Here is a 14,051-nt window from a genome sequence, read left to right on the forward strand (position 1 = left end):
TAAATACAGGATCTTCTCAAAAAATTAGCATATTGTGATAAAGTTCATTATTTTCTGTAATGTACTGATAAACATTAGACTTTCATATATTTTAGATTCAAATACACACAACTGAAGTAGTTCAGGCCTTTTATTGTTTTAATATTGATGATTTTGGCATACAGCTCATGAAAACCCAAATTTCCTATCTCAAAAAATTAGCATATTTCATCCGACCAATAAAAGAAAAGTGTTTTTAAAACAAAAAAAAGTCAACCTTCAAGTGATTATGTTCAGTTATGCACTCAATACTTGGTCGGGAATCCTTTTGCAGAAATGACTGCTTCAATGCAGCGTGGCATGGAGGCAATCAGCCTGTGGCACTGCTCAGGTGTTATGGAGGCCCAGGATGCTTCGATAGCGGCCTTAAGCTCATCCAGAGTGTTGGGTCTTGCGTCTCTCAACTTTCTCTTCACAATATCCCACAGATTCTCTATGGGGTTCAGGTCAGGAGAGTTGGCAGGCCAATTGAGCACAGTAATACCATGGTCAGTAAACCATTTACCAGTGGTTTTGGCACTGTGAGCAGGTGCCATGTCGTGCTGAAAAATGAAATCTTCATCTCCACAAAGCTTTTCAGCAGATGGAAGCCTGAAGTGCTCCAAAATCTCCTGATAGCAAGCTGCATTGACCCTGCCCTTGATAAAACACAGTGGACCCACACCAGCAGCTGACATGGCACCCCAGACCATCACTGACTTTGGGTACTTGACACTGGACTTCAGGCATTTTGGCATTTTCCTCTCCCCAGTCTTCCTCCAGACTCTGGCACCTTGATTTCCGAATGACATGTAAAAGTTGCTTTCATCCGTAAAAAGTACTTTGGACCACTGAGCAACAGTTCTGCTTCTCTGTAGCCCAGGTCAGGCGCTTCTGCCGCTGTTTCTGGTTCAAAAGTGGGTTCATGCTTCCATCTGCTGAAAAGCTTTATGGAGATGAAGATTTCATTTTTCAGCACGACCTGGCACCTGCTCACAGTGCCAAAACCACTGGTAAATGATTTACTGACCATGGTATTACCGTGCTCAATTGGCCTGCCAACTCTCCTGACCTGAACCCCATAGAGAATCTGTGGGATATTGTGAAGAGAAAGTTGAGAGACGCTAGACCCAACACTCTGCATGAGCTTAAGGCCGCTATTGAAGCATCCTGGGCCTCCATAACACCTGAGCAGTGCCACAGGCTGATTGCCTCCATGCCACGCCGCATTGAAGCAGTCATTTCTGCAAAAGGATTCTTGACCAAGTATTGAGTGCATTACTGAACATGATTATTTGAAGGTTGACTTTTTTTTGTTTTAAAAACACTTTTCTTTTATTGGTCGGATGAAATATGCTAATTTTTTGAGATAGGAAATTTGGGTTTTCATGAGCTGTATGCCAAAATCATCAATATTAAAACAATAAAAGGCTTGAACTACTTCAGTTGTGTGTAATGAATCTAAAATATATGAAAGTCTAATGTTTATCAGTACATTACAGAAAATAATGAACTTTATCACAATATGCTAATTTATTGAGAAGATCCTGTATAGCAGCCTCCATATCCCACTCGCTTCAGTTGCCCTTTAGTGCTTACTGTGTGGCGACTGAGCGGAGTTGAACACTTCTTATGCTATTGCTTAAACTGATCATACCATAGTCACATCTTATTTGTTACTGTGAACCATTGCATTTTACTCAACAGCTTACAACAGCTGACCTACCTCAACAAGACCCAAAAGGGCGGGTTCTTCCTCTGATTTAAGAAGCATTTCATTTTCCTTTCCTTTGAAATTATCCCGGTAGTGGCGCCTGTTATAGGGAACCCTCAGGCTTTCTGGAACACCAATTTTATTTTCCAGCAACCGAAACTGAAGGCTCTGAAACCCAGAGGCAGGGTTTAGGTATTCCCTGTAAATGGAGAAAAAAATGAATTTATACCAAGAATCAATTCAAAGCCAAATAATGGGAAAAACATTGTAAGGATGCTCTCCACATTTCCCTCTTTCTTTCACTAAGCTGGTACATTATCCCAGCTGTAACCAATTATCATACACTTATCATAATTTAAAGTGACACTGAAGCAAAAAAAAAAAATACTTATGATATAATAAATTGTATATGTAGTAGGGATAATTAATAGAACATTAGTAGCAAAGAAAAGAGTCACATATTTTTATTTTCAAATATATAGCTTTTTTTATATAACATGGTATCATTCTGTCATATTTGCAATTACAAACGATACTCTATATTTTAAACTATGAAACAGAGCAGAGCTAATGACCCTTTGAGCTCTCCTGCAGTAAAACCTTATCTGAAACTGCCTCTCGTTGTTTCTTTGATGTATAAGTGCTTCAGAAAATAGGACTGTCTCTGACCCAAGACGGGTTAGAGAAGCTGTTTTGCATAGATAACAAATTAAGTTTCTTAACTCTTCCTGTACATGAAAATAATATCAATCATATCTGTGGTGCTAATGTTCTATTTCTTAGCTGTACTACACATACAATTTATAAGTTCATTTTCACTTCAGATTCTCTTAAGTTACCGCGGTCCGCGATACAATGATTTGTTAAATAAAAAAAAAAATGGAAACGCCTGATCTGAGCTTAGGTCAATTGACCACTAAAACTGAGGACCAAGCTAACCAAGTAAAGTAAGCTAACCCATGCCTCATTTATACAAAACATTTCTTTTCTGTCAGTTCTATCGCCTGAAAAGATCATTAAAAAAAGTGGTGAATGTAAGAAACCGTAAATTGTAGGGATTTACCTAAAGTCAAAGAAATCCAAGGGGGTCATGGTTTCTAGAACTGAGAACTGTTCCACCAGTAATTTCAGAATTATGGAAATTCGGTGAATACGAGTCACAACTTTCAGCATGTTTCTTTCGTCTCTCACCTAGAAGAACATAAGTGCAATGGTTTTCTAAAACATGCATAGATTTGGGCATCGATGAAAACTTTTCATATTTTAAATGCTTAGCAGAATGTATTATTGTAAAAATGATTTTCTACGCTCAAGTATCCCCAGTGATTAGCACTAGAGATGGCCCGAACCTCCGACTTTAGGTTAGCGAATTTCCGCAAATGTTCACGAACTTGCGGACTTTTGTGAACCGCAATAGACTTCAATGGGGAGGCGAACTTTGAAAACTAGAAACATTTATGCTGGCCACAAAAGTGATGGAAAAGATGTTTCTAACATCTGAGTTTTTGCATGGATGAGTGAGATAGACACCAAAAGTCCCTGGGAAACATCTGGATTTGATGCAAAGCAGCGTTTTAAGGGCATAAATCACATTGAATGCTAAATTGGAGGCTTAAAGTGCTTTAAAACATCTTGCATGTGTATACATCAATCAGGGAGTGTAATTAGAGTACTGCTTCACACTGACACACCAAACTCACTGTATAACACACCGCAAACAGCTGTTTGTGTAGTGACGGCCATGCTGGACTGGTGTGCACCATGGCAAGAGTGCAGGCCGTGGCGGTTTTCAAGCCCATATGGTCGTTGGGCTGTGGTAGCTGAATGATAGAACAACAGTGACTGTCCAGCTGTTTGAATTTGGTCTGTCCACAATGAAGCAACAACCTTATTATCTTGGGTGTGCCCCCCCCCTGCACCCCGAGACACTCATATAGCCGGCAGTCATTGCTTCATTGTGATACGCAAGCCCCTTCACCGCAGCAAGGTAACGATCACGAAGGGGAATTGGCACATGTACATGCCTTTTGTTGTGTTGTTGCAGCTGCAGTGCAGTCAGAAAAATTAGGCACTGTATTCATAGAAAGGACCAGATATATAAAGTACGAAGTCTCTCAGTTCTTGTGGTACAAAAGTATCAAAACATCTTTATTGACATAAGTACAAAAATTCTTGGTTTAAAAAAAAGGAGGAAATCTCTGTAAGGTGCTCCTCATAGGATAGTCACAGGAATATTCAATAGTAGCAAGAGCTTAAGGTATTCAACAATATATCAATTAACGGTATATAAATTGGCAACGACACGCTCGTTTCGGGCAAAAATACCCTTCATCAGGCCACTGTATTAAGCAATTTCTACAAAGAAAACCAAAAAAGGACAACGGTTAAAAACATTAATATAATGTATCAAAATTAAAAGAAGAGACCAACACCCTACAGAGAGAGTATAAAGAGAAAAAGTGTAGACGGAGTGTGTTTCACACATAAACCCAAAATCAGGGTTTCCACACAGCGTCTCAGAATATAGTGTCAGAAGAAGACATGAGAAAATAGTGATTATAATATAGAGTTAGATCTGTCTAAAGGCAACATAAGACTCAAAAGTTGCACAACCGCAGAATAAGCAAGAGCTGATAAGAAAAATAGAGTAAAATCACCATAGCTGAAAAGTAGCATATGCAGCAACCACATGGGGCCTGTAAATACTGGTTCCCAAAAGCTGCGTTGAAAAAGAATGTTTTTAACCGTTGTCCTTTTTTGGTTTTCTTTGTAGAAATTGCTTAATACAGTGGCCTGATGAAGGGTATTTTTGCCCGAAACGAGCGTGTCGTTGCCAATTTATATACCGTTAATTGATATATTGTTGAATACCTTAAGCTCTTGCTACTATTGAATATTCCTGTGACTATCCTATGAGGAGCACCTTACAGAGATTTCCTCCTTTTTTTTAAACCAAGAATTTTTGTACTTATGTCAATAAAGATGTTTTGATACTTTTGTACCACAAGAACTGAGAGACTTCGTACTTTATATATCTGGTCCTTTCTATGAATACAGTGAATTGTCTGGGGTGAAGTGGATCACACCAAAAGGGACGCTATGGTTTTTTAGTCTTTCTTCCATTTGCCAAAAAGACACACTCCCAATTATAATATTATCATTGATTGTTCCACTGGGGAGAACCAAATAATTTGTAACCTCTTTTGAGACGGTCACACTTTGTGTTTTTCATGTCATCTAACGATCTAACTCCTCTTACGGAGGAATCAGCACAGTCGGCTGGTACAGCCATCTTTTCCTATGTAGATGAAGACATCAAAAGGATTCTGAGTAATGTGGAGGGATGCTGCAGAATCTTGGGTGATTATGATAAATCAACCGTAGATTTGAAAGAGCTTGAAAAGATCGAAAAGTATATTATAGATCTTGAACTACATGGCCAAACTTTGGCAGAATATTATAAGAATCTGAAAATTCCGAGAGGGGTGCGGTCACACATACGTCCCAATATTTTTACGGACGATAGTGAGTTTCTTTGCCGATTTGAGGGCATTTTGAATAAATCATCATTTGATATCTTGTTATTGTACGTTGAGTGGATATATAAGAAGCTGCCAGGATTTAAAGCAGAGGCAATTGAGTTGCGCAAAAAACTTTCTAGCCAAGTTTCTAAAGAGTCATTTGATGCAAAAGTTGCTTCCCTGGAGGAAAACCTCTCGAAATATAAGAAAGAGGTGTTGCAAACAAAAAGGGAAAAATTTCAAAGAGACTGTCGAGACTACACGTCAGGCTACGTATATAAATGGCAACAGAAGAACCATCCACATACACCAGGTGGTGGGAGACGTCATCCAAAATCAAGAAAAAGACATCCAAAACAAGTGCCAAATGCCCCAAATTCACCCACACCATCCTCTGGATCATCTGCTTCAGACTCTTCTTTTTTAGGGGTACCAGGACAGGTGCCTCCCAAAGTCCCCAGGAAGAAACCGACACCCAAACAAATACCGAGGAGAGACTACTACTTCAGGGATCGCACATAACAAACGGAACTTTTGGACCAGAACTACAGCTAACCCCTGTGATTAATATTTCTGATTATGTTCTCTCTACTAATGAGATATCTGTGTTGTCTAAGGGCCTCTCATTTAGCCCCACTGCTACACCAAATTTTTTTAATCTAGATGTTGAGTTTGAAAAATTCTTTGATCAACTAAGGTGGAAAGCTTTTTTTTCTAAACCAATGGGTTTACCAAGGTTGGAATCCAATAAAACCATGTATAATGCCAAAGATTTAAAGTTGTTTCTACCAACAGGTAATAGACCACCCCAGAATGATGAACGGGTTGAGTCATATATTAGGTTGGTGAAGAGGGATATGGTGCAGTTAGAAAGGGAATATAGGAGAGGACGTTTTCCATTCATGCAACATAATTTAAGCAAGGCCGAAAAAGATGCTTTGTATGATTTAAAGGGTAATCAGTCTATTTTGATCAAGCCAGCGGATAAGGGGGGAGCGGTTGTCGTTATGAACCGATGTGACTATATTGCGGAAATCCTGAGGCAATTATCTGATGATAGAGTCTATAAAAAGTTAGACGCCAATCCCACTTTTCAATTTCTTAAAGAGATTAAGGCGGTGTTAGATGATGCATTGGAGGGCAGTATTATTGATCAAAAACTATACGATTATTTGTATAATGACAAACCAATTACTCCAGTCATTTACTGCCTTCCAAAGATCCACAAAAGACTAGAGAAACCACCAGGCCGCCCTATTGTAGCCGGGTGTGATTCGATCTTAAGTCACACGGCCATATTCCTTGATAAAGTCTTGAGGAAATATATGATTAACCAAAAATCGTATCTCAGGGATACGTCTGATTTCATCAGTCAGCTTAGTAAGCTGGTTTTGCCTCATGATGACTGCTTTTTGGTAACATTGGACATTGAATCATTATATACTTGTATCCCGCACACAGAGGGGAAGGAAGCTGTTAGACAGTCTTTATTAAGAGACGAGACTATTGTAAATACACAGATTAACTTTATTATGTCCTTACTTGAGTTGGTCCTGGAGAGGAATTTTTTTCTTTTTCAGGATACCTTTTATTTACAGCTTAGGGGCTCCTCTATGGGATCCAATGTTGCACCTGTTTACGCCAATATCTTTGTTGAGAAGTTCGAGGAGGACTGGGTCTACCAGAATGATTTATTTAAACATCACGCCTGTATATGGCGTCGTTATATTGACGATATCTTTATGATCTGGTCTGGACCCAGGCCCTCCTTTGAGCTCTTCTACAAAGCACTACAGGGGGCATCGCCGTCATTGAAATTTACATGCAATATTGAAACAGAAAGAGTTGCATTCTTGGATGTGGACGTGTGTAGATCGAGGCGACTACTGTCCTTTGATCTTTACACTAAACCGACAGATCGAAACACGTTATTAGACTTTAGGAGCTTTCATCCAAAGAGTCTTCGCGAATCATTACCTAAATCGCAGTTTATGCGCGTTCGACGCATTGTAAGTGATCAAACACAGAGTGTTCATCGTATGTCCGGTATGGCATCTAAGTTCGTTGATAGAAATTACCCCAAGAACCTGGTGGAGCGTACTAAAAAGCAAATCCTGGACCGTGAACGGTCTGAATTGCTACGAACACGCGAAGCTGGGTCTAGGAGGGAAGTCGATCGTATGATTCTTGCCACATCGTATAACGTCATATCCCCACAAATAACTTCTGTGGTTAAACGACACTGGCCTATTCTGAAATCAATGGGGTCTGAAGTGCCACTATTTAGAACTCCACCTATGGTTGCTTACAAAAGGGCACAATCAATCAGAGACCATCTCATTAAGGCAGATATAGGTTCTGGTCGGGCCAATTCCCAAACAGTCCTTGCCCCTGTCCGTAAAGGAACTTTTCCTTGTCTTAACTGTTCGTGTTGCCAGTTGGTGATGAAGGGTAAAACCTTCAATCATCCTATGAAAGGCCATCAGATTAAATTCCAACATTATGCCACATGTGAAACATCATATGTTGTATATGGCATAAAATGTCCCTGTGGCAAATTGTACGTGGGGGAGACCACAAGACCTGTGAAAGAAAGGATAATAGAACATAGGTCCAATATTAATGTGGCTTTGCGCCGAAACCTGAGTGTCCATGAGATAGCCTCACCTGTAGCACAACACTTTGTGGAAAGAGGCCACGCGGCAAGTCAGTTACGTTTTTTTGTGCTGGAGATTGTTGCACCCCTGAGACGAGGTGGAGATAGAGAGGCTTTCCTGTTACATAAGGAAGCCCAGTGGATTAGATCACTGCAGACCCTTACCCCGTTTGGCTTAAATATAGAATATAAGCCACAATAGAGTGTTGTTAAGTTTGGATTTACTTCCCCTCTGTGTGTGACTTGCCCTTTGATGATAAGTATATGTAATTAGTTTTGTCTGATTTTGTTTTTGTTTTTCTTCTCAGCCTATGATGCCTCTGAATCAACTATATCCACCGATTGTTGGCCCATATGGCATGGTGATAAGGTAAACTTGGTATTGATGATATGTACTCTGGGGAGTTTACACGATTTATAGCCTTTGGTCGCCTTCTTTCGGGGGAATATTTTCATTTGAATGTCCTCTTTTTAGGGCCCTTTAATCATGTGAACTTTTGCCCCTTTTTTTTCCCCGCTGGAACGCGACCATTTGGGTATTTTCTATTTATTTTTCTATTTATTTTTTATCTATTTCCATGGGCTATATGCAGCCTACCCGCACAATCCTGTCCGTTGGCTCTATATTTCCTTCCCCCCCCCCCCCCCCTCTTTTTTTGATAACACTGTCCCTTGTTGGGGATGAGGTTGGTTAGGTATAGATTGGGCACCTATGTGTTTAATATCAATGTAAACATTAGTTACAATGTGACTGATGTTGCCCTTGCCTTTTTTCCTCTCCCTCTGGGCTGTCCTATTGTATTGGTGTTGTAAGGGGTGTAATTTACATAATACCTGTGGTGTCTTCATGGGGGCAATTTACATAGAATCCGCCTCCCTTCCGCATAATCCCTTGTTTAGATTTGTGCTTTGGCTTGGCTCTATACAAGCCAAGCGCTCCGTAGTTTCCCTGTCTCGCCAGTGATTGGCTGTTGTTGGGCGGAATTCTCCGCCTGTCACTTCCGGGTTTGCGTTCCAGCGTGGTTACGTACACACGCTGGACGCTATTGGCCGGGCTTGATGCATTCCCTATAGTGCCCCATGATTGGCCGCATGACACACTTCCTGTCAGGCGTGCTGGTGCTCTGGGGACGCCGGATACTTCGTATTTAAATGGCTTGATCGCCATTACATGCTACACTCCTGCCTTTAGCCGCATGGTTCTTTATACCTGCCGTCAGGATGGTAAGTATCTGTTAGCTTTCTCTATATATTTGTTTGGATAAACAATACCTATATCAGTGTGAATAGTTTAAAGATATGGGAGACTTGTTGGAGCTGTGGACCTTTTTTATCTAGGGTAAGGATAACCCATGTGAGATGGGGTGTGTTATGCGGGCTGTTTGACATATATTTAAGTATTCTTTATGTCCATCTCCGATTGATAGGTGAGGAGGTATTTCTATTTATGTCCACCCCATTTTGTACTTCACTTCTTTATACTATCATTTATGGAGAGGTGTAGTTAATGGACACTATGCTTTGTGGGGTAGTGCTGCTGAGGCTAAATGGATCTTTCAGGCTGTGTGATACTCTAGAGTATATGTCATTTTTATGCTTTATATTTTCTACTAGGTGTGATATGCGTCTGCTAAGTTAGATGCCGTTTTGTTTCTTGCTCCTGCCATATGTCGCCAACAGGATAAATAGGTTGGTGTCTGTACATCATCTATTTAAATGCTCTGTGGTCACGCTTATGGGTGTCTTTATTCTTTTTCAACGCAGCTTTTGGGAACCAGTATTTACAGGCCCCATGTGGTTGCTGCATATGCTACTTTTCAGCTATGGTGATTTTACTCTATTTTTCTTATCAGCTCTTGCTTATTCTGCGGTTGTGCAACTTTTGAGTCTTATGTTGCCTTTAGACAGATCTAACTCTATATTATAATCACTATTTTCTCATGTCTTCTTCTGACACTATATTCTGAGACGCTGTGTGGAAACCCTGATTTTGGGTTTATGTGTGAAACACACTCCGTCTACACTTTTTCTCTTTATACTCTCTCTGTAGGGTGTTGGTCTCTTCTTTTAATTTTGATACATTATATTAATGTTTTTAACCGTTGTCCTTTTTTGGTTTTCTTTGTAGAAATTGCTTAATACAGTGGCCTGATGAAGGGTATTTTTGCCCGAAACGAGCGTGCCGTTGCCAATTTATATACCGTTAATTGATATATTGTTGAATACCTTAAGCTCTTGCTACTATTGAATATTCCTGTGACTATCCTATGAGGAGCACCTTACAGAGATTTCCTCCTTTTTTTTAAACCAAGAATTTTTGTACTTATGTCAATAAAGATGTTTTGATACTTTTGTACCACAAGAACTGAGAGACTTCGTACTTTATATATCTGGTCCTTTCTATGAATACAGTGAATTGTCTGGGGTGAAGTGGATCACACCAAAAGGGACGCTATGGTTTTTTAGTCTTTCTTCCATTTGCCAAAAAGACACACTCCCAATTATAATATTATCATAGAAAAATTAGGCAGGCATGTACACGCACCAGAAAAATTATGATAGCGGCCGCTGCTAGCAGCGGCCTTAAAAATTCAGGAATCCGCCTGCAGTCCTGGACCCTGTTGGTGGTGGCGGAGAAGGCAGTCAAGCGGCCTGCAGGCAGAGATGCTGTGTGGGGACCGACTTAGTCTTGGGGCAGGCAGTCACATGGCGTGCAGGCAGAGATACTGTGTGTGGGGACTGACTTAGTCTTCGGCCAGGCCTGAGCGTGCTTTGCAGACCAGGCATCCATGGTCAGATGGACCCTTGACCCAACACTGTGTGCCAGAGATGTCACCACTTGCCTTTCAACATCATGGTACAGTTTAGGTATCGCCTTTTTCGAGAAATAATTGCGGCCTGGTATCTTCCACTGCGGTGTGTGGCTTTGCTTTTGTGTGCTGCTTTTCCTCAGGTGGTCATCCCATTGCAGTTTGTGCTTTGTAATTATGTGCCTTCGTAAGGTAGTTGTCCCTACGCGGGTCTTGGTCTTTCCACGGCTCAATTTTCGGTGGCAGAGAGTACAGATGGCATTGCTCTCATCTGAGGCAGACACACACAAAAATTTCCACACCGCTGAGCCCTGGGATGATAGCACTTTGGTGATGGCTGCCGACGGAGTGTTAAGTGGCGTGCCAGAATCGGAGCAGGAGGAGGAAGATATGTCACGCTTCCGTGCAGAAGCTGAGGAAGATGAGGTGTTCTGTGTTAATTGTCAACTATGTCCTGACAATATTGGCGGTTGTTGGCACGTGCCTTCTTCTGAACACTGTACTTTGGTCGAGGGCTGCACAAAATCACGACAGCGCGACCTCGAACAGACCTGCCAGGTGGCCTGCCTCTGGCTCTGCCTCTTGTTTTGTCCATATTGGGGGGGATGAAGTGAAAGGTATGCACTGACTTGGCTAATACAATGTACGGTCACACAGTTGCAGTGAACAGGTACAGTAACTGGTGGTATTAAATATCACACTGCGTGCACTCACGTGGGTAGGTGTGTGCACTGAACAACAGGTAAGGTATATGCAGTGCTGCTGGGTATTACAAATGTGCACCTGTGACCTGTCACACACACACGTACCATGAACAGGTGCAATGACTGGGTGTATTAACAATGCGTTTGCTCACGTAGGTAGGTAGGTAGGTAGGTAGGTGGACTAAACAGTGAACAGGTGCAGTGATTGGGATTACAAATGTGCAGCTGCCTGTCACACACACAGGTAGTCACTGAATGTGCTGGGCCTGGCAGTGGCACAGTAGGATTTAAGGGGCCAAAGGCCAGCTGCGGCTGACTGACAGTGCTGTATATAAATATAATGCAAGTGGGCCACACACAAAAAAAATTAAATAGATCACAAGAACAAGATTAGCTCTCAAAAGAGTTGTTGAGGGGTGCTTTTTTTTAGCAATAAGAATCAGCAAGGAGCAAGCTAACAAGCCTACAAGAGCCCAACTAAGCTTTCCCTATAACAGTCTGCAGCAGCTATCCTTTCTCTAATTACTGCAGGCACACGAGTGAGTCCAATGCCTGACGCTCAACAACTATTTTTAAGTGTTTTTATTTCATTTTTTGAATAAAGATGAATTTGCAACATTTATATTTTGAGTGGTGCGGTCTTTGGAGGGAACGTCTGTTCTTTGTCCTTTGTCAATGCCTGACGCTGCCTGCATTGTATAAGGGGGGAGGGCCTCCAGGAGGGAGTGTAGCCTGATTGGCTGCAATGTGCCTGCTGACTGTGATGTAGAGGGTCAAAGTTGACCCTAATGATGTACTAGGGGGTGAATAAAAATTCCGGAAAAGTTTGCGGTTCTCCGCGATCGCGAACCCCGGAAGTTCGCTGGGAACCGTTCACCGGCAAACCGTTTGGGCCATCTCTAATTAGGACGTTTGCTGTGGGTCTTTTCTTTAGCCATACTGATATTTCTACTGCTTACTATTCACTGTATAGCTGATGCTTCTATTGCTTTATATAGATTGTCACTAAAGACTTGAAGCCTTAACAGTTCAATCGATCGAGAAATGTTTGTCTTCGGGGAATGTTTACACAGTTGTTACTGAACTGATTTGTTTTTATGAGATTTTGATGAAAAGTGTTACCTATCAATGTATTAAACTGAGTTGGGAAGTACATGCTTGGCTTCCCATTATGTGATGCTATGCTCTGTGCTTTTGGGGGAGTGCAAGCATAAACCTCTTAAACAGGGGGCACTACTTTAACAGGGTGTAACAATTATAAAATAGCCAAAACACTTGATAAAATAGCCAACTTACCGCTAATAGCAATTTTTTTGTCTGCTGTTAGCATTGCCGCCTTTGGTGGTGCAGAAAATATCGGTGGATAGGGTTAGGTGGCAAAAGATCTTTAGTGGTAGGCGACGTTGGGGGATAGTGTTAGCCATGGGGGAGGGGGGGGGGTAAGAGTAGGCACCACCGTGGGGGATTCTTAGTGTTGACCACCACTTGGGAGGTTTTAGGCTTAGGCACGGCCAGTGGGAGATCAGTTAGTGTTAGGCATCGAGATGGACGGCTAGTGTTAAGATAAGGTTATGTAACTTTAGGTTATAGTACTATATGAATTAACTAGTAACTATCGGTAATTTTACCAATATTCTACTCGTGGCTATCTCCAGCGCCCTATTTACCAGGGGCCTTTTTTTTACATGTACGCTGTAACAATTATATTATCTAACATTCACTTGATGGTCTGCTGGGATGTCTTTACTTACATGTCCATTCTGGAAGATTTCCCGAACAGAATCTAATTCCCAGAGAATCTGTTTAAACCACAGTTCATAAGCTGTAAAGAGTTTAAAACAAACTTATTATTCTGCAATCAAAATAGTAAAACACACACAAGCAGCTCGGGGCGACCCAAACCACTAGGAATGTATAGCGGGATAAAAGAGACCGAAAAGCCCTCCTACTAATACCAAGCACAACAGAACAGAAACCACAATGCTTGTGAAATGAAAGACAAGCTTCAAAGTGAACAAACGCTCCCATTTCACGGAATTGACTCCCATGGTGTGACAGTTTGATGAAGCCCGCTGTAAGCTCACCCATTCTGCACACCTCTGCACACTGATGCCGAATGCACAAAGGATAAGGAGGTGTTTGTTTTTAGTGGTGGATTATCTATCATGCAACAGCAATCAGTATCTTTAAAATGAGACTTGCTGAATTCTGTAGAAATGTTTCATTTAGCTAGTCCAATTTGCAGCCAATCATTTTCTGTGGCTCCATTTCTCCCTCATACAATACCACTGATTGTAGTACGTTGTATTGCTGCTATTTTGCTATTTTCAAAACATGTAAGAGAGCTCTGCATTTGACTTATTTTATATTTACCTTCTGCTGGGATCCACAGCTCGTACCATCAAGCTGTTGCTCCCAGGACAATGCCATAGTTTCCCAAATAGTTAGCATTTTAGCTTAAGAGACACTTGATTATTATTATTATTATTATTATTATTATTACTTGGTATTTATATAGCTCCACCATCTTCTGCAGAGCTATATCGAGTATATTGTCTTGTCACATAACTGTCCCTCAGAGAGGCTCACGATCTAATCCCTACCTCAGTCACATGTCTATATATAGTT

At 41.2% G+C, this 14,051-nt stretch overlaps 1 protein-coding gene across 1 annotated transcript in view; it reads right to left on the reverse strand.

The window, feature by feature from the left end:
• Nucleotides 1-14,051, reverse strand: part of TDO2 (tryptophan 2,3-dioxygenase) — a 36,702-nt gene that overhangs the window by 16,097 nt on the left and 6,554 nt on the right. The window contains exons 4-6 of the mRNA XM_068278879.1: nucleotides 13,175-13,245; nucleotides 2,796-2,923; nucleotides 1,745-1,931 (exon numbers count right to left, since the gene is read on the reverse strand). Of these exons, the coding sequence (XP_068134980.1) occupies nucleotides 1,745-1,931; nucleotides 2,796-2,923; nucleotides 13,175-13,245 (386 nt within the window). The remainder of the gene's footprint in view (nucleotides 1-1,744; nucleotides 1,932-2,795; nucleotides 2,924-13,174; nucleotides 13,246-14,051) is intronic.

Source organism: Hyperolius riggenbachi, chromosome 1 (assembly GCF_040937935.1).
Source record: "Hyperolius riggenbachi isolate aHypRig1 chromosome 1, aHypRig1.pri, whole genome shotgun sequence".
In the NCBI taxonomy this organism is placed as follows: Eukaryota; Metazoa; Chordata; class Amphibia; order Anura; family Hyperoliidae; genus Hyperolius; species Hyperolius riggenbachi.